At 44.5% G+C, this 21,168-nt stretch overlaps 1 protein-coding gene and 1 pseudogene across 3 annotated transcripts in view; one reads left to right on the top strand and one right to left on the bottom strand.

Moving 5' to 3' along the window:
- The window catches only part of LOC118544814 (phospholipid-transporting ATPase IB), a 581,647-nt gene that overhangs the window by 44,515 nt on the left and 515,964 nt on the right, over nt 1–21,168 (bottom strand). For all 3 annotated transcript variants that reach the window (XM_078070549.1, XM_078070551.1, XM_078070550.1), the window contains exons 34-35: nt 6,770–6,858; nt 528–632 (exon numbers count right to left, since the gene is read on the bottom strand). In XM_078070549.1, the coding sequence (XP_077926675.1) occupies nt 528–632; nt 6,770–6,858 (194 nt within the window). The remainder of the gene's footprint in view (nt 1–527; nt 633–6,769; nt 6,859–21,168) is intronic.
- LOC118544816 (guanine nucleotide-binding protein G(I)/G(S)/G(O) subunit gamma-5 pseudogene) lies at nt 13,825–14,179 on the top strand (annotated as a pseudogene).

Consider the following 21,168-nt stretch of genomic DNA (forward strand, 5'->3'; position numbering starts at 1 on the left):
ATGATCGTTTTCACAACACCAGCAGAAAATCATGACTCATGAAAAGGAAAACAAAAAGGCCCAGGTATACTTGCTGTGAACCGTAACAAGATTTACATGAATAACAGGCGTTATTTGGCGCGCAAATCTTCATGGTAGATACTCATCCTTTAGTATAATAATTGGCCCTGATATCAAAAGGCCTAGCTTTTAAATACTCTTTGGTAAAATAACCAAAACAGAACTTTTCCACATCAGGATAGTGTTGCTACTATTTCCTACATGGAAATAGTATGGGTTGTTTTACCCGGATCCAATAAAAACCCCAGCTTTACCCGGGGACAGGCCAGATTTCACGCAGCCACTGAGAAAATGTAATTTAAATCTCCCTATGACAGTATTCTTAGAGAATAACCAAAATGCTTAAAACTGAGCAGTTCATGCTCGCATGGAAAACCAAGAAGAGAAAAAGAAAGCCAGGAAGGAAAGGTAGGGAGAAGGGCCGGGAGGACTGGTGCTCCCCACACACTCGGCCGGAGCTGGCCCACCTCTTTCCATTACTGTCCCGAAGCATCGCCTTCCCCATCACTCTGGACTTCATCTCCAGCTCCTGCACCTCCTCCAGCAACGTTTTTTTGCAGGTATGCTTGGCCCTGTGTCACAAGGAAAAGACAAAAAACACATGACACATGAACCTTACACAGCTATAGAGACCAGTCGCTCCCTTTGGGGCCATATCTCAATGCCCTTTGAGGCCGAAGCTGTGGCTTTGGACATCACGGAACACTCACTGTCCCTGTGTATGGCCAGGGTTCCACTTTCATAACTTGGGAAGCATCCCAAGTCTTGTAGAACACACTTGAACCATGAACCTCCAAAGTTACCCCACATCCCCCAAAGAACACCGCTTGTTGCCGAAAGCCTGGGGATCTGGCTGAGGACCCGCACCATTCAGACCAAAGACCGGGGTTCATGGATATTCATGGGTCTCTCTCTAAAGCTTCTCACCGCAGGACCTAAGAACCCAGAAGACGCTTTAAATCCTTACCTAGTGGATGTATGCTGGTCCCCAGGCCCTGGCCCCTACTGTGATCCCAGAGCCCCGAGTGAGAAGTTTGTTCTCTTTTTTAGCATGGAAAGAGCCACTATCAGAGCAGGAATGGGAATTATAATGCTGGAGTTCATGCTCTTCAAGCCAAACCCTGCACCTAAAATTTAGGGTCAACACAAATATCCAGGCACAGCTTCTCCACCCTTCCCTTGCAGAGACTTACCATTAGGGCCCATATTCATGGGCCCGCACGGAGTAAAACAACTGAGGGAGTAACAAAAACATGCTGGCCTCTCCACCACAGCCGAAACCTCAGCCTGGTCCTGTCACTCCCCTTGAACTGTAGGAAGAGCTGCCTGCACCCTTTTTCTGGTTAACGAAAAATACCTTACAACGTTCAAATAAGCGGCTGAGCTAGGATCTTCCTAAAATTGAGGCTACGCACAGAGCTACTGGTTGGAAAGGATCCAGTTGAAGAAAGGCAGTTGGCTAGTCATGGGTATGAAATGGGAAAAGAAAAACTCAAGAAGAAAAAAAGACTCCGAACTTAGCAATACAGGGCCGTTTTCCTTATTATAAAAAGCTTTTCATTTCTTTCAGTGTAAACAGATGTGAAGATCCTGCTAAGGACCAGGACTCCAAGACAGAATACGAACAAACGCGGAGCATCTCTGCAAGGAAGTGAGAACAGTGTAGCAGGAACATTCGTGAGCGGTTTCAGGGGAATCACATACTCCCGCCCACCCTCCACCTTCAAGGGAAGAAAGTCTGTTAAGATAATACCCAGTCATCCCCTAACACTCCAAGTTAATCTATAATGGAGTATTAGTCCTAAGACACTATATGTGCCTGCCATTCCTTTCCCCCAAAGTAAACACGAGAACTTAGCCGCACAGGTTTTAACACATAATACCTTAATTACATCAAGCCGAGTCCGGGGACTCAGTAGTGATAACATACCGCAGTTCAAAGCAGAGGCTGTGGAATTTTAATTTAAACAAGAAATGAGAAAACATTTAACGTTTTGCTGGAGACAGTCAAAAAGAATGTTAAAATTTACACTGTTCTGTATTATCGAATATTTTGGGCCCCCAACTTTCATTTTCATCTCATGGGCTCATGGGGCTAGAATGGTAACAAGACAACCGAGGGGCAAGCCCCACTCCAGCAGGATTCACCCCGGATATACAGGTCCCAGGAGAACACGCGTGCCTGCCCTGAGGATGAGTGTGTGCTCTGTTTCAGACCCTCCTCCCTCTACCACTGTCCTCCCCCCCTTCCTCTCTCTTCCTCCCCACACAGAGCAAGCAGAGCTCACTAACCTCTGGAACAGCCCTCGGACTTCTCTTCTGGGCTGGGTGACAGGGGCATCATCAAGAAGCAGACGAGGAACAGGAAGGCGGGCCAGTGGGTGCAGGGCACTGGAAAGCTATACCTTAGCCCAGGGGAGAAAGAATCTGGCCCACTGCATTGAAACTGCTGGTTTGGGCTCATACATAAAATCACCTCAGAAGGAAAGGATCTGAGGATGCTGATGCCCCCAGGCACTGTGCATGTTCTCAGCGGACGAAATTCATCTGTATCCAAGAGTTACTCAGCAATTTCTTAGTATTTCCACTAGGCTAGCTCCCGTGAGCTCGCCTGGGGACTTGACCATTTGAGAACGTTGGGTAGCAACGCTGGGGATGATTCTGTGAGTGTTTCTGCTTGTGGCACTGAGGTAGAAGCAATGTTAGCAATGCAAAACTGCTTTCTCAACAGCCTTTACCTAATAAAGCCTTAATTAGATAAATGATTCCCCACTGCCCATCAAAGTCCACCTGTGAAAAGCCAGTCTTTGAGCATTAGCCACCAGCATGCAATTTAGGTCTCACCAGGAGCTGGGGTTTGGCTTGCTCTCAGTCACAGCTGTGACAGAGTGAACCCCATGATCCATGAGTGGCTTATCCCCAGTGGTCCGGGGCTGCTCCATCTAACTCCGCATCAAGAAACCAGATGATTGCAGAAGAGGCAACGTGGGGTTGCTTAGCCACTGTCAGAGTGCGAGAGTCATCTGTGAGCCCCCAGGGATAGCTGTGGGTAACTCCAGGTTATGAGGAACTTTTAAAATAAATAGATTGGCTTAGATTTTCTTTTTTTTTTTTTTTTCTGGAAACTTTTTTCCCCGACTCTTTCTTTTGCATGGAAAAGTAGCAAGTCAGAAGGATACATTAAATTCTAAATGTGGATGAAAATGTAAATACAATGTGCTTCACGTGAGCTTAGTTCACGTAGAAAGTTTTTTTTTTAAAAATCAAGACTCATTTGTATACAGAAATTTCTTATTACCTTTTATTTCCATTTAACTGCCTATCTGGGATTATAATAAGGAAATGAAGTCATTCTGGAATTGCTGAACGTACTGTGTGCTGACTGGTAAAGTATAAGAGATACAGTTAGATAAAAGGAGACTGGTTCCTGTGTTCAGTGGCCTTGAGCTTTATATTATTTTTATAAAGCAACTAACGGATTTCTCCTAAATGAGAATAAGTACATAGCAGCTTACCTAAGAATGCTGTCATGGGCAAACATTTTGGAAGTGTGTACGCTAAAGGATATTAAAATAGTTCTGGGCGATTTAAACTTCATGCTCCTAATAAAAATACTCATTAGCCAGGTATCACATATAATCAATCAATTATTTTAGTAAAAGATGTGTTAGTTTGGTCCCTCATGAAAATTATGGTTAACAGGATAACAGAGTAGGTACTTTATGGCGTCCAAATCTGACTTAAGATAGTCTAGTAATGGATCTTCAAGCAGAAAGCTAACAGACTTCATGGAAAAAATGACTAAATTACCTCATGCTGAGTTTCTTTTTTCTTGAGTTTTCTTTTTTCTTTTTTTTTTTCCTGACTCTGAACAGTCTAGGTCCTAAAATGGCAGAGAGGGACTGGGCAAAGTAAGGGGTGGGGGGAAATGCAGAAAGAGAGCAGTTCACTTTGCTAAGCGCTCCTAGAAAGACACATGGAAAGGTGGGCCTGCATTCTGCTGGGATTTAAAGCTCTTTCAAAATAGAGTTAACCACTAAAATTCAAAACAAAACAAGAGATCTGTAAGATTGGCCCAAGGCAAGATGAGAGAATGCAACCGCCCTGCAAACATTGCCCCACGTCCCTGTCACGGCACAGGCTCCTCGGGGACCCGGGATTCCGGCTCACTTCACTCAAAACTCTCCTTGGAAGTCCAAGGAGAGCCATAGCACATCATGTTTCAATAAAGAGTTGACAACTGGAACCAAATGAAGGGTGGCTGTGGACAATCAGGGCTCATGTTTTTGTCCAGCGTGCAGGAAGGGAAAACAGAACACATTCTGGGAGGTAGAAGCTCAGAAGGAGAAATCACAGTCCCGTACGGTGGCCTCACTGGAGGTGAGCAATGCATAGTCTGCTTCCACTTCCCGGAGAAACCTCTAATTTACTGGATCCAACAACATCTATTTCAGGTGGGGAGTATAACGTAAGATAAAACCCGAGCCCCGTGATCTCAGGGAAAATTCCCAAATAAGCTTGCCAAATGCTTGTCTTTGACGAGAGAGGTGACTGTAGTTTAGACATTAAATGTGTATTACAAATTGAGCATGTACTTTGGGCAAATACTGCCGGGGGAGGGGCGGGCAGAGCCAATATACACCATTCTCCCTGGCTTCCCCGAATAAAACCAGACAAAAGTACATTTCTGTAAGTGCCTCTGGACTTCAGTAGGAGCCTTTCCGGCTCAGCCCAAAGCTGACGTGCTGTCTGCTCCTGAGAAGGGCTGTTTTCTGGGCCTGTCCCGGGCAGGAGGCAGTGGGCAGGACAATGCCCAGGGTCTGCCTGTGCTGGTCCCCCGACCAGCACCTCCTTCGTAGTGCATGGGCCCTCCTCCTACCTGGCTGGCAAGCTTCTCGGAAACAAGGGACTTTTACTTTTTCCATATGGTGGAGCTGGAGGCAGTGCCCTTTGATTTATCCTTGCTAAAATGTAAATGGTGCTAATTTTATAGTGCCGGGGGAGACCAAACACAAGTCCTGTTTGAAGGAGTAATTTGCTTCATTGGTGACCGGTAACTTTTACTTGGAATGGATTGGAAAAGGTCCAGAAGACTGACGAGGAGGTAGAGACACTGTAATCGGCAACCACTTTTTGAAATAGTAGAAAGATAGTTCTGCTAAACTCTCACTCGCAAACACACAGACTCGGCAAACTTTTTTTTTTTTCCATGACGTTAATCAAGATAGTTGAATTAAAATAGGCTGAGATTAATTTATAATCACATTCCTATTCTCAATCACTATAAATTGTAAAGTGATCTGATGTAGCCAGTATCATGTTGTATTTACCTAAAACTAACCTGTCATGTAAAATTGAAGAGATTTAGCAAGGTAATAGAGCGTGCCACAACTGGGCTATGTGCTGTAAGAACAAATAATAGAACTAGCATTTTGTTTCAGCGCATTTATTAGATTAAGAAAACATCTTTCCTGGTTATAATAATTTCATTTCCAAGGATTCTAATTCAGCTATTTATAGAATACAGGTTTAGCAGATAAAAGGGAAGTAGTGGAAATCAAGGCTTTTAATAGAGTTATTTAATTTTTAGTAATAGTTGCAAAACTTAGTGAAGAGAAAAAAAACACCCAAAATATGTGCTATACAATTCTCTCTCTTCCTCTCTCTCTGCATTAGGCATCACTGGTTGTCAAGATAATGCCAAAATGAAGACTTCTTCAAAAGACATCCTTAACTGTCAGGCAAGAACAATTCTCCTTGAATGTGGGAGGAAGGGGAGATAAAAATGAAATCTGATGTCTTTTCCTGGAAGGTTTGGATTAAAGTCTCAATTCTCTACCTCAGGGCCCCAAAATAATTATGCTTTGCCCAAAGTAAAACCAATCCAGGAGTCTCAATTTTCAGGGAAGTTGGCAACTATTTGTAGGAGGAATCAACCTACCCCAAACAAAAATCAATATTATCTCTTTTGGAGTCTTCCATCTCTTTCTCATGGATGAAATTAAAATTAACATTATCTTGGAACTTAGTTGCTTAGTTTACCTCGTGCACAAGATATTTCGGAAACAATTTATTTTGAAACATGTAAGCAAAACTGCACATGAATTATTTCCTACTTAACCTACATTATAATTTCATCTTTGTGATTAATCTTCTCATAGATTTGTACACTGACACTCTAAATAAATTACTTTTGAAGGACTCCTCCTGTGAATTATTGGAAAAATGAAGACTACTTCATTCCAAGTTATTTTCTAACTTGAAATGGCTTACATATACACAATTTTTATTTAAGTCTGGGATTTAAAGCCAGGTTATATTTGTGATCACTTAGGCATTGATTTTTTAGATATAAGGAGAAATGAGTTTTGGGTTATGCTTCCTAAACCTGATGGAATGAATCTGTACTTAGAAACCCTCCCTTAAAATCATGTACAAGCACCATACCTACTGACCTTCACATAGCCTGTCTTGGGACTCCTTTTTGTCTATATTCTCCTACCAAGGTGAAGCACAGGTTAAAAGAAAGAAAACCACAAGAAACCAAAACCCCCAACATCCTTTATAAATATCTGTTGCTGGCAGGTAGCAGGAGACCTGTTCCTTCTGAAGTCTCACAGCATGAAATACCCTATGGCCAGGGTTCATGACAGGTGACTGCAAGGACAGAAGAGCAAGACTTAGGGTGACTACGTCACTTTTCACTTACGCTCTCCATGCTACATCTTCCATCAAACATGCTGTGGGCACCAGAAATAATCCCAGCCAGAAGTGTGCGGAGCTCAGGACCATTGTTGCCTGCAAGAAACAGAAGTGACACGTGTGTTAATACTTGTTCTTTCAAAAGCAGATGTAATTGAACCAACGTGAAACATTCCATGACACAAAAACAACAGAAAGCATTAAATTCAACCACAGTGAAAACATTCACCTGGGAAGGATGTCCAGGGGACCTGACGTGGTGAGCGCCTCTCTGTTGATCTCCATCAGCTCTTGCCTCCTTTTATTTTAACAAGTGTTGTCTCCTTCTGTCTATAAAGTGCTTTTAAGCCCCCTTCTGGTCAGAATGTTGACCCTAAAGCCCTCCTTTAGAGAAAGCTGGAGCCAGACTCCTACCAAATGAACTTTTCTCTACTAGGCTCCTCACCTCCTCTTCCCCTATCCATGAGTTCATGTTCCTTCACTGCTCATTCATTCACAGAACCAGTACCTTGGCGCAAGGCTGGGTGATTCTCAACACCCAGAAGAGGAAAAGGGATGGTTATAGACTTTGCCTTCAAGGAACCTATAATTGTAAGTACGCGCGCGCACACACACACATACACACACACACACACACACTATTGTGTGGTATAATCTACAGATTTTCCTTGACTTATGATGGGGTCACATCCTAATAAACCCAACATAAGTTGAAAATATCCTAAGTCAAAAATGCATTTAATAACCTAACCTACTGAACATCATACAGTTGGGCAATACCATCTATTATATCTATTATAAAATAGATATTATTATAAAAATGGAAGTTCCTCAGAAAATTAAAAATAGAAATACCATATGATCCAGTAATTTCACTACTGGGTATTTACCCAAAGAAAACAAAACACTAATTTGAAAGGTATATGCACCTTTATGTTTACTGTAGCATTATTTACAATAGTCAAGAAATGGAAACAACCTAAGTGTCCATCCACAGATGAATGGATAAGGAAGACATTGTGTGTACATACACACACAATCACTCACACATAATGAAATATTGAAATATTACTTGGCCATAAAAAAGAATGAGATCTTGCCATTTCTGACAACATGGATGGACCTAGAAGATGGGCTAAGTGAAATAAGCCAGACAGAGAAAGACAAATACCATAAGTGAAAACTAATATGTGGAATCTAAAAAAACAAATGAACAAACAAAAAAAAGACCCATAAATACAGAGAACAAACTGGTAGTTGCCAGAGGGGTGGGGGGGGTGGGGGGCATGGGCACAACAGGTAAAGGGAAGAGGGAGACACAGGCTTCCAGTGATGGAATGACTAAGTCATGGAGATGAACCGTACAGCATAGGGAATATAGTCAACGGTACAGTAACAGTGTTGTACATGTACATGTACACATGGTAGGTACACTATGAATAGACTTGTCAAATCACTATGTTGTACACCTGAAAACAACGTAATGGGTGTCACCCATATTTCAATTAAAAAAAACAGAAAACAAGATTGAAAATATAATCAAGTGTCGAGTATCTCATGTAATGTATCGAACACTGCACTAGAAGAGACAAACACATGGCTGTGTGGGCGCAGAACGGTTGTCAGTGTGCGGGTTATTTACCCACGTGGTGATGTGGCTGGCTGGGAGGGGCCAGGGCCCAGCATCATGAGAGAGGATTGTGCCACAAACTGCTAGCCCAGGAAGAGATCCAAATCCAAAATTCCAAATATGGTTTCTACTGAATGCGTATCACTCTCACGCCATCATAAAGTTGAAAAATCCTAAGTTGAAAGTCCATCCGACGTCAGGGACCATCTGTCCACTAGACACAGTGGAATATAATATGGATCATGATCACATTCTACGGGGTTTCAGAAGGCTAGAAGGCTGGTAAGGCTTCTTAAAGAAGATAGAAGGTGAGATGTGTCCAGAAAGATAAACAGGATTTCCAGAGCTAAAGAGGGGCAGGGAGAGAGCAATTCCAAGGGGAAGGCTGAATGACAGGGACAGGCAGTGAGGAGTGCAGCCTTTGATGAGATTTACTTGTTCCTGGCATGCTGAGTCACAGACAGTTTTGGGCAGAGGGTTTTAAGGAATAGAGTTGCAGGGCCGAGTTAAATGTCAGGCGAGGAGCTGAAAAGAAAATTTAGGGCAAAAGCAGAGGCAGGGATAAGTTCGCTCTGAATGGAAACAGGGGCTGGGGAGTCCAGGGTCCTCAGAGTTTGGTTTCCAGGGAGCATGGCTGGGAGCACGGAGCTGGCTGGCCTAGGAGGGTGGGCTACTTAGAAAAGGGACCAAAGTGACAGAACCCTTTTACATTCATCGGTTTGCTTTTTCTGGAGGCCTCACCATGCAGTTCTACCAGAATAGACAGGTTTTGCCACAACTCATTACAAAGTGGCATGAGGCTTTCCAAGGGCGGGCGGGCAGTGGGGTGGCTGAGGCACGTGTAGGGTGGGGGACACTTTGAGAATCAAGGGGGGCTCAGGGCAGCTCTCTTCAAGTGCTAGAGGGTAGGGTTCACCCTGACCCCAGTGTGGCACACAAGCTTCAACTCATTCTGTTCTGGGGGGCCGGCCACTCCCACTGAGGCCCTTCTTGCTCCATCTGACTGCACCTGAGAAAGGCTTCTGTCTCTGTGCCTGTCCTCCCAGCTTCTCCGTCTGCACCCTGAATCTCTGGCAGCCCTGGCAAAGCCCATGCCTGACTACGTCTGTCTTGCCTCTGAACTCTGGCACATCGCTCTGTGTGGTACTAGGAACTTGACGACAATGAATCTGAGAAGCAGTGAGGTCTGGGGTAGAGCCGAACTCCACCCTGGCATCAGAGGACCTGCTTTCATTTTCTAAAACAAGAGCGCCAGCTTTCTGAAAGAATAGTTTTGAACCTCAAAACTATGTGAGTACATTGTGCCCCATCAAATGTATCTCTCCAAGTTCATCCTAAGGAAGTAAGAAAACATCAGAAGTAGCTAGTACAAGAATATCCACGTAGTGCTGCTACCAAAGAAAGAAAGAAAGAAATGTCCAAGAACAGGACTTAACTCTACGGTGGGACGTACACACAATGGGCCTCTGTACAGCAATGAAAGTGATCCAGAATTATATTTGTTGACAAAGAGAAAGATCATGTTATCCTGCTAAGGAAAGCTCTAGGTCCTGACACCGCTTACAACAGACCTACCATGGCAAGGGGGTGGGGGGTGGGGGGTGGGAGAAACAGCATAATTAGGCCAAATCTCGAAATTGAACTTGAGATGCCATGTCCTGATGCAGTCCACTGCAAGTTACCGTGTCTTTTTTTTTTTTTTTTAAAGATTTTATTTATTTTTTTGACAGAGAGAGAGATAGCGAGAGCAGGAACACAAGCAGGGGGAGTGGGAGAGGGAGAAGCAGGCTTCCCTCGGAGCAGGGAGCCCGATGTGGGACTCGATCCCAGGACCCCGGGACTATGACCTGAGCCGAAGGCAGACGCTTAACGACTGAGCCACCCAGGCGCCCCTATCGTGTCTTTAAGTGTTAAGCATTATACACATATCTATATATATATATCAATATAGACTCTAATTTTTGTAAGTCCTGCTTTAGGATTTCCTCACCTTTCACAGACACATTCTGGGACTTCAAAAACAGTGAGTGGTCCCGGCCTCGCTGGACTTCAGACTACTACCCCCTTTCATATGTGCGTGCTTACATGTTCAGGAATAATGCATGAAACAGCAAGCAGAAGGAGTATGACTGCTGATTATTGTTTGCATATCTCTTTGGCTATCTCAATTTCCTCTTTTTTCCTACAGAAAACACGTCTTCCTCATATGAAAAAAACACTTAACTCAAGCCCACCCTCCATCCCCCGAGCGCACTTCAGGAAGGAGCGGATTAGCCAGCTCCCTCGGCAAGTCCAGCCTCCCCGCGACAGCCCTCTTGCCTCTGGGCCTGACCGTGTGGCCAGTCCAGTCCCAGTGCTGAGCTGGCTCGTTGGGGTTTGCTCTCCACTCTGCATGCTTAGGGTGGGGCATGGCCCTGGAAGGTGGACTCCTTCAAGCTATACTTACAGGGTTACGTCCTGGATCATCTGCCAGGTATATTTATCAAAGCATAGGGTCATTTAAAACTAACATTTTACAACAACAAGGTACTATTTAAAACAGATTATGAAACTAAGAATTTTAGTTGCTGAGGGAAGTCAGGACAATGAACTTTGCACTGCCCTGTTGGAAATAGGAAGCCCCCTCTCAAATGAACAAAAGTTAGATAGAAATGTGCAATATTGTTTTGTTGTTGGTTTTTAAAACTAGAAGCTGGGAAGATTTCATGTATATAACCTAAAGGTGTGTCTCCAGAAGGGTTTCTACATATTTTTACAGAATGACTGAGCTCCAAAGTCCTAAAAGCTTCTCTAAGGCCACAGCTTTCGTTATTTAAATTTAATTACATTTTTCTTGTTCTCTTAGCATAGCAAAAAAAAAAAATGTTTACTGAGCTGGGCTGGGTGACTTAAATTACCCTCTGCCCTCACCCCTCCTAAATACTGTTGAATGAGGTTTTAAAAGCATCCTTTTGATGTGCTGTCTATTGGGAAGAATGCACCCCTCAGTTAACATATCTTTACTAGCACCGACCTGAACCACTCAGGTGCCAAATACATAGGAACCCACTGCAGGTAAACTGAGGCATAGGTGGGTGAACTGAGTTGACACATTAGGGCACAAATAGGTGAGAGCCCTGATGGGACTGGAGGCTTGACTGATTGTAATGAGCTGCCCAGCACAGCTGTGGAGTTAGACCAAGAGTATTAACCAGGGACACCCATGATGGGAGTGATCAGGGATTAGTACATTCATTTGCTACAGCGTACTACTCATCACACACCCGCCCCCCAAGGAGCCCAGGTCTAGCCACCCAAGAAAGTGGTGATAGATGAGAAGTTTTTGTGTGTGTGTGTGTGTGTGTGTGTGTGTTTTAAGATTTTATTTATTTATTTTTGAGAGAAAGAGAGCACAGAGGGAGAGGGAGAAGCAGACTCCCCGCTAAGCAGGGAGCCCGATGCGGGACTCGATCCAAGGACTCCGAGATCATGACCTGAGCCCAAGGCAGACGCTTCACCGACTGAGCCACCCAGGCGCCCAGGAAGTTTTAAAAGGGAAGCAGAAGTAACCAGAGCCAGGTAAGGGCAGTTTGCGCTCCCAGTGTGGGGCGCAGGGGAAACAATGCTGACAGTGGAGAAGGGGACAGCTTAGCTGCCCCGGAGAAGGAACTAGGATTTCTCTGCGCATCGCTAAGTGCCAGGCCTTCCCATTTAATCCTTCACATGTTCCCATTTCACAGAAGAAAATTTAAGTCTGCATCTCTCCCCCCGCCTAGGACTTGCTGCCAGATTCAAACACACGTTGCTTGGCCCCAAACCCTCCTCCCTCTCCCCAGCATGAGCAATGAGGAGCTTCCTTCTTCCCCTGCCAGCCTGTCCCAGGGCAGGAGAGAGCATTTTCAAGTGTAGACGGGGTACCATGCTCCAGGCACGAGTCTGACTTTGACTTAACACCAGAAAGCCAGGGCACCAAATTCAAAATGGAAGTAAAAGAAAATCTGAACAGCTTGCAATGTCACAAAAACAGAACCAAAGAAAAGCCACCCCAATCCCTGCACCCCCACCGGGCCACAACAACAACAAAATTTATCCAAACCTTAAGGCCCGTCAGCCTGGTAGAACAGTTGTCCTTGCAATCCCTAGCTCCTCTTTTGACTCTTGCTTTATTTTTTTTTTCTTCCATTCAAAGGCCAAGGGAGCCCCAGTTTTGCTTGTGAGCTCTGACTTTTTGAAACCCTTGTTTTCCATGACGGTGCAGAAGTTCAATCTGCTTTTCTCCCTTCAGGAGCCCTTTTCAGAAGGGCGGCAGTGTATGTTTGAACGCTATTTGCTCTGGGCGACCGTACAACAGTGGACGTGTTTGGGAGCTGCACACCCCTCCCAAACCTGGGCTGGGAGGCAGGTGGCTGCACAAATCCACCCTCCACAGGGAATTCTCGGAGCATGCGGAACCCAGACAGGTGTGGACTCCGCAGTGCAGCGGGAAAGAATTTCCCGTGGCCCCATAAAGGACTGAGTGGGACCGCATTCACTTGCCACAGGAGGGAGGATGCGAATTCTGAAATAGGGTTCCTTTCCTGAAATCGTGCATGCCCCACTCATCCCCTGTATAAGATGCCAACAACCTGGTGCGAATTTTAAGCTTAGATGTACTGAAAAGGGGAAGACATCTCTCAGTTGTCTTCCATGGAACATCCCCTGAAGATTACCCTACCAAGCACTCTGTAATTGCAAATGCATTTTTAGAAAAACCACCAAGTGATCCTAGAGGTACCTCCATACCTGTGCTAACTCAAACTTCCCCACATGCCTGATCCTGATATTTAACTGCCAATCCAGTGGTATTTCCAGGTCCACCTGCACAAAAGGGGATTTGAAGCCATAACCTCCAGCCCAAAAATCTGCTGCCTCAGCCTCCCTCTGATCTGCCCCTGATGGCAGGAGAGAATAAGCAACCACCTAAAAATATCATTCCTACAAATGTAGGGTCATTCAAAACAGAACATATAACTAACACTCTCTTTTTGACAGTGGGCTTCATTATTATTATTATATTATAATTATTATTTTGTCACCGAAGCATAAGATTGCCTTATCAAAGGATACTACTATTTTGAAACTCTGAAAAGTTAGTGGTGGATGATTAACATAGTCATGATATGGGTTTTTCAAAAGCATCCCCTTATGCTCTTGAGAAAGTATATTCACCCTCCAGGAAGATAAAGGAATGCTTTCAGGGGGGTTATAACTTAAATACACTCAAATGCACAAATCTTAAGGATTTAGTTCAAAGAGTTTTGACAATTGTCTACATCTGTATGCATAAATGGAATACGCAATGCCTGCCCAGATTTGGCACTAAGTTTTGCCTATTTTAGAATTTCATCTGGCCCCGTGGACCCACGAACTGACTGATCCACACACGGACAAATCTGCCCGCTCTTGAGAGCGCCATGTCTGGTTCCTCCAGCGTGGCCGCTATGAATAAAGTGGTTCAACAGCTCAGGCTGGAAGCCGGGCTCAACCGTGTGAAGGTTTCCCAGGCAGCTGCAGATTTGAAACAATTCTGTGTGCAGAATGCCCAACACGACCCCCTGCTAACTGGTGTATCTTCAAGTACGAATCCCTTCAGACCCCAAAAAGTCTGTTCCTTTTTATAGCAAAATGAATCTTTGGATGGTTTTCTAAACCACTTTTCATGAACCAGTGAATATTCAAAGGAGAACTAAATTTGAAGCCTGTACAAAAGTTTATTATCCCTATAACACGTGCCATACTATGTAAACTTCTACTTTTGTCAGTCCTTAACATCTACCTCTCTGAATTTTCATAAATTTCTATTTCACAAAGGTAATTATTTTATATACACTGGCAGCAGCATACAATAAAATACTTAGTGTAAAAAAAAAAAAAAGAATTTCATCTAAATGGGAAAGTATTCATATTTTCGAATCTGGCTTCTTTCACCCAACATGATGCCTTGAGATTCATCCATGTTCTTGCATGTACCTATAACTCGCTTTTTAAAAATTTTTTTGAGTAGTATTCTGTCATGTGAATATATCACAATTTGTTTAACCAGTCTCCTATGAATGAACATTTGGGTTCTTTCCAGTTTGGGGCTATTATTAAGAATAAGGCTGCTCTCCACATGTTTGTACAAGTCATTTTGTGTACATATTTCTGTTTCTGTGGGGTACACACTTGGGAGTGGGGTTGCTCTGTTATATGGAAAGTGAAGGCAGACCTCAGAGATATTGTGGGTTCAGTTCCAGACCACTTCCATAAAGCAAGTATCGCAATAAAGCAAGTCAAATGAAACTGGTTTCCCAGTGTATATAAAAGTTATGTATACACTTATTGTAGTCCGTTAAGTGTACAATAGCATTATGTCTTAAAAAACAATGCACATACCTCAATTTAAAAATACTTTTTATTGCTAAGAAATGATAACTGATCTGAGCTTCCAGCAAGTTGTAATCTTTTTGCTGGCGGAGGGGCTCGCCTCCGAGTAGGCGGCTGCTGACCGACCAGGGTGGTGGCTGCTGAAGGCTGGGGCAGCTGGAAGAGTTTCTTAGAAGACAACAGGGAAGTTTGCTGCATTGAGTGACTCTTCCTTTCCTGAACGATTTCTCTGTAGCGTGTGATGCTGTTTGATAGCATTTCACTCACAGTGGAACTTCTTCCAAAACTGAAGTCAATCCTCTCAAACCCTGCTGCTGATTTATCAGCTAAGTTGATGTAAGATTCTAAATCCTTTGTTGTCATTTCAACAGTCTTCACGGCATCTCCACCAGGAGCAGATTCCATCGCAAGAAACCACTTTCTCTGCTCATCCACGAGAAGCAGCTCCTTAACCGTTCAGGTTTGATCATGAGATTGCAGCAATGCGGTCCCATCTTCAGGCCCCACTTCTATGTCCAGTTCTCTTGCTGTTTCCACCACCTCTGCAGTGACTGCCCCCACTGATGTCCTGAACCCCTCCAAGACCTCCGTGTGGGTGGGAACCAACCTCTCCCAAACTCCTGTGAATGTGGAGATTTTGACCTCTTCCCATGAATCATGAATGTTCTTAAAGGCATCTAGAATGGTGAATCCTTTCCAGAAGGTTTTCAATTGACTTTGCCCAGACCCATCAGAGGAATCACTTTCTATGGCAGTGAGAGCCTTTCAAAATGTATTTCTTCAATAATAAGACTTGAGAGTTGAAATTATTCTCTGATCTGTGAGCTGCCATATCAATACTGTGTCAGCAGGCATGAAAACAACATTCATCTCATTGCACATCTCTATCGGAGCTCTTGGATGACTGGGTGCATTGTCAATGAGCAGCAAAATTTTGATAAGAATCTTTTTTTCTGAGTACTAGGTCTCAACAGTGGTTTTAAAATATTCAGTAAACCATGTTGTAAAGAGATGCACTATCAGACGTGCTGTCCGACAGGCTTTCTTTTTCCATTTATAAAGCATGGGCACAGTGGATTGAGCATCATTCTGAAGGGCCCTAAGATTTTCAGAATGGCCAGTGAGCACTTCGCTGACTTCACATCACCAGCTACATTAGTCCCTAACAGGAGAGTCAGCCTGTCCTTTGGAGCTTAGAAGCCAGGCACTGACTTCTCTGTAGCTCTGAAAGTCCTCAATGGCATCTTCTTCCAATAGAAGGCCTTCTTGTCTACACTGAAAACCTGCTGTGGAGTGTAGCCACCTGCATTGCTATCACAGCTGGCCCTTCTGGAGAACTTGCTGCAGCTTCTCCACCAGCCCTCGCTGCTTCACCTTGTGCTTTCTGTTGTGGAGCTGACTTCTTTCCTTCAACCTCATGAACCAACCTCTGTTAGCTTCGAATTTCTCTTCTGCAGCTTCCTCACCTCTCTCAGCCTTCCTAAATTGAAGAGAATTAGGGGCTTGCTCTGGATTAGCCTCTGCCTTGAGAATGTTGTGGCTGGTTTCATCTTCTGCCCAGACCACTCAAAACTACTCCATATCTGCAATAAGGCCGTTTCACTTTCTTATCATTTGCATGTTCACTGGAGTTGCACTTTTACCTCCCTTCCAGAACATTTTCTTTGCATTCACAGCTTGGCTGTTTGGTGCAAAAGGGCTACTTTTTGGCCTGGCTCAGCTTTTGGCATGCCTTCCTCACTAAGCTTAATCATAGTCCAGGTTTTGATTTAAAGGGAGAGACATGTGCCAATCTTCCTTTCACCTGAACACTTAGAGGCCATTGTAGGGTTATTCATTTGCCTAATTTCAATATTGTGTCTTGGGGAACAGGGAGACCCCCAAGGAGAGGGAGAGAGACAGGGGAACATTTGGTTGAGAGAGCAGTCAGATTTATGGATTAAGTTCCTGGTCTTACATGGGTGTGGGTTGTGGTGCCCCCCAAAATTACAAGAGTAACATCAAAGATCACAGACCACAGATCCCCATAACAAATGTAATCATGACAAAAAAATTTGGAATATTGTGAGAATTACGAAAATGTGACACAGACAGACACCAAATAAGCAACTGTTGTTGGAAAAATGGCGCCCATGGGCTTACTCCAGGCAGGGTCATCACAGACCTTCAGTTTGTAAAAGGTGCAGTACCTGTGAAGCATCACAGAAGGTGGGCTTGTATATGATTACCCTTTAAGAGATGGCCCAAGTGTCCACTGAGGCAGTTGTATGAGTGAAGTGAATGGATGAGCATTCCTACTGTTCCATGTGTTCACCATATTTGGTATTGTCAGTAATTTCTATTTGAGCCGTTCAAGTGGCTTAGAGGCTCATTGTGGTAATGACATTGTGCCTGTGGGGTCTACTCTGACAAACATTATCATCATCATGTGAACTACTTATGACAGAAGCCACAGGACTGGGGGCCTTTCCCCACTGACTGGAGGGGCAGCTGTGACAAAGTTAAAAGCTCCAGAAAGAAAACTCGGAAGCCAACACAGACTCCCCTGACCGCACTCCACCCCCACCCAAGAGAGGGCATGCTTATTTCAGGGCATGTAGAATGGGGTGATTTTTAAAAAACTTTTGGCAACATTTAAACTCTTATTTATTCCCCACCTGGTGAGGAAACACCATCTCCCAATTTTCCCAAACAGGCTGTTTGGGAAAGAGAGAAAGGTGAGGCTTGACATCCCTTGGATTATTAACTTGTCCTTTTCCAGGTCATTTTGATTTCCTCTTTTGCTCTTTAGCACCCCATTTTATTTTATTTTTTTTTAAGATTATTTATTTATTTGTCAGAGAGAGAGACAGTGAGAGAGAGAGAGGCGCAGGCAGAGGAAGAGGCGGGGAGCTCGATGCGGGACTCGATCCCAGGACCCTGGGACCATGACCCGAGCCGAAGGCAGATGCTTAACCAACTGAGCCACCCAGGTGTCCCAGCACCCCATTTTAGAGACCATTGATTTCCTGAGTTGGTTTTTTGGATGAGAAGACAATTCTTACCACTCTTCACAGGGCCTGGTACATGAAATTAAGGCAAGGAAATCGGCTATTGCTGCTCAGAAGTGTGGGACTCACGTCCAAGGTAAGAAGAGGTCAGGTTTAAAACTGGTTGTGTATAATTTTTTTTTTAAAGACTTTATTTATTTATTTTGACAGAGAGACACAGCAAGAGAGAGAACACAAGCAGAGGGAGTGGGAGAGGGAGAAGCAGGCTCCCCGTGGAGCAGGGAGCCTGATGCGGGGCTCGATCCCAGGACCCAAGCCGAAGGCAGACACTTAACGACTGAGCCACCCAGGCACCCCTGGTTGTGTATAATTTTAAAAATATGCAGTCTGTACTCTCTTCTACCTTCAAGAACAAAAGAAGGGACATTCACTGAAGACATACATGTAGCCTCTGTCTTCGGTGTCTTGGGGCAGTTGTCCTGCAGGGGGTTGGGGAGGGCTGCGGGGACACCATGGTCCCAGCTCTGACTCTCCTCCCATAGAGGTGGGCCTGCTGGCTTCCAGAAATTATGCTGTGGGCCTGAGTGTCTGCGGCACAGTGTTTATTTTATGCGTGTATAAACAATTACAAAAATTACTATTTCTAGATTGCGATTCTTGTGTGGTTGCACAGAAAGCCAAAAGGGTCACAGAAAGTTATCCATTTTCCTGAGAGAAATATTAGCCTCACAGTTGCAACAACTATGGTAATTTAGAACATTAGGTTCAACGTTAAAGCGCAGTGTTTAGGACAGATACCAATAAAGATGGCGCATCTCACCAATTCACCATCTGAGGGACGAGCCCCTAGAAGAGAGATGATTATGACTAGCTGGCCCCTGACTCTAGAAGGTTCAGAGACACAGGGACTGGCTCCAGGTACAGCTAAAGCTGCCCTCCTGCCCCCACAGAGCCCAGGGCTCTGGAACAGAGAAGTGCTTCTTTCGCTTCATTCATTCCTTGTCTGCTATGGTGTCAGAATACACACCCTTGGGGTGCAGCCTATTCTTCCTACGGTAGAATAAGGAGGTGTTTCACTCACTGCTCCTCCCACAGAGGTGGATGAAATCAAGGTCTCGAATCAAGAGCCTGGCAGAGGCACTGCTGAAAAAGGGCATCTGAAAGACCAAAAAGAGCAAGCAGCAGGTGTTTCTTGAAAAGCTGAGGGGCTGTGAGGGCTCCTGTGGGGGGCTGGACTGCATAGTCTTCAAGAGCACTGTCTGTCAGCTTGAGCCGCCATAACAGCGTGCCAGCGACTGTGGGCCCAGACCACAGACGTGCGTCCTCATAGTTCCGGAGGCTGGACATCTGGGACATGGGTGCCAGTGTGGCTGGTTTCTTGTGAAAGCTCTCTTCCTGGCCCATAGAAGGCTGCCTTCTCGCTGTGCTCACATGACGTGTGTGTGTGTGTGTGTGTGTACATACACACGCATGCAAGGAGGGAGGGGGAGAGAGAGGGAGCAAGCTCTCTGACGCCTCCTCTTACAAGGGCCCTGCTCCCATCACGAGAGCCCCCACCCCCGCACATGACCTCATCTAAACCTAATCACCTCTCAAAGGCCCCATCTCCAAATATCATTACATTAATGGTGAGGGCTTCAATATATGAATTTTGGGGGTACACAAACATTCAGTCCATAACAAGCACAGCCAGCCTGCCAAAACGCCAATCCCACCTCTGACACTTACTCTTACTTACCTACCATGCCTCAGTTTCTTCCTCTGTAAGATGGTAAAAATAGAATACTTACCTCATTAGGGATACCCTGAGGCCTAAATGAATTCATAAATGTAAAGCACTATAAAAAGTGCCTGGCACGTGGTAAGTACTATACACATTCCTATAACTACCTAATTTTTCTGTGCTATTGATAGAAGCCCAAATCTTACTTGGATATCCCAAAAGTGGCCAGTAGTGATGCAGAGTGATTCCTGAGTCAGTTTTGAGGGCGAGTTGGGTGATGAGATTCTGCTCCAGCTATCAGGAGGTTTACCTGCCACTGCTCTCTGGTGGGTGGACAGGTTGAGCTGCATGATGCAGAATTCCCAAATTCTATTGCAAATAGGTTGCTTATTGGTGACGGGCGGCAAGTGTTCACAGTGAAAACAGCTAAAGAGTGAAATAGCCAAATTCTATTCTTTCTGCTCAGCTATAAGCACTGCTCACTTGTGCTTACTGCCGATAGGGTGCCTTCTATTTTTAACTGATCAAGGTGAACTTCCCATCATTATACAGGCCAAGCACTGCTCTTATCTCTACAGAACACCACTCAGAGCACAGACTCAGCTGTCGCTCTGTAATGATGAAAGATGTCCACTCATAACTTTGTGCCTGAGTATAAAAAAGAATAGCTGCTAATTGTTCATGAAAAATGTTCTCCAGGTGGGTGCATGTCAGAAGGCTAACTATGGTGCCTGCCTGAGTCCTGGCCCAGGAAGCTGGGGGAAAATTCCCAACCCAGACTCTGTCAAAGAGCCTAAGCCACTTCCACAGGGCTAAGGAGTGAGTGAGGTCTCCCCAGTCACACAGAATTGAACTGCTATAGAATAAGCAGCCCACAACCATCTTTATCCTTAGTGCAAATGGCAAGGAATTCAGAGCTGGAAGATCCTGGAGATCCTGTTGGCCTTTAGGTTTTTCTGTAGGCTCCTTGGTGGCAGGAACCACAAACTAAAAACATAAAATCATTGTTTCGGGTGATGATAAAAACTTCTACCCTAGAAGATGGCCTTACGGGTACATAAGGCTGGCAGCCACTCACGTGACCTGACAGGAGTGACTCTAGGAAGGACTGTCTCCCCAGATTTTGTACTTGAAATTAATGAAGAGGTAGACAATGGGAACTGCATAATTAATAGAATGTATGCACTCTCACACACATATCCTAAATATGAGACATTTTATCTCACTGAAAAGTCCTCATTAATCACTCCTTTGTGCATTTAGAATACCTTTAAAAATGCTAGTATGACCTGGAAGATTTATGTAGTCTAAATTAGAGTAAAAACAACAGGGAAAACAAGATACATCATCCTAGATCTTCAATCTCACCTAAAGATTTGAAAAATAGATCATTTCACGTTAAAACCAAGAAAAGAGGATAGGGGAAGATGGTGGCAGAGTAGGAGGACCCTAGGTTTGTCTCATCCCACAAATACAACTAGATAACTATGAAATCATCTTAAATACCCCAGAAATTGACCTGAAGACTGGCAGGACAAACTCCACAACTAAAGGTAGAGAAGAGGCCACATTGAAGAAGCTAGGAAGTGCAGAGATGTGGCTTGGGAGAGAAACAGCTTGTGGCCACTGTGGTGGGGAGGGAAGCACAGTTGCAGAGAAGGGCAAGAGACAGACTAGCC

This window comes from Halichoerus grypus, chromosome 4 (assembly GCF_964656455.1).
Source record: "Halichoerus grypus chromosome 4, mHalGry1.hap1.1, whole genome shotgun sequence".
In the NCBI taxonomy this organism is placed as follows: domain Eukaryota; kingdom Metazoa; phylum Chordata; class Mammalia; order Carnivora; family Phocidae; genus Halichoerus; species Halichoerus grypus.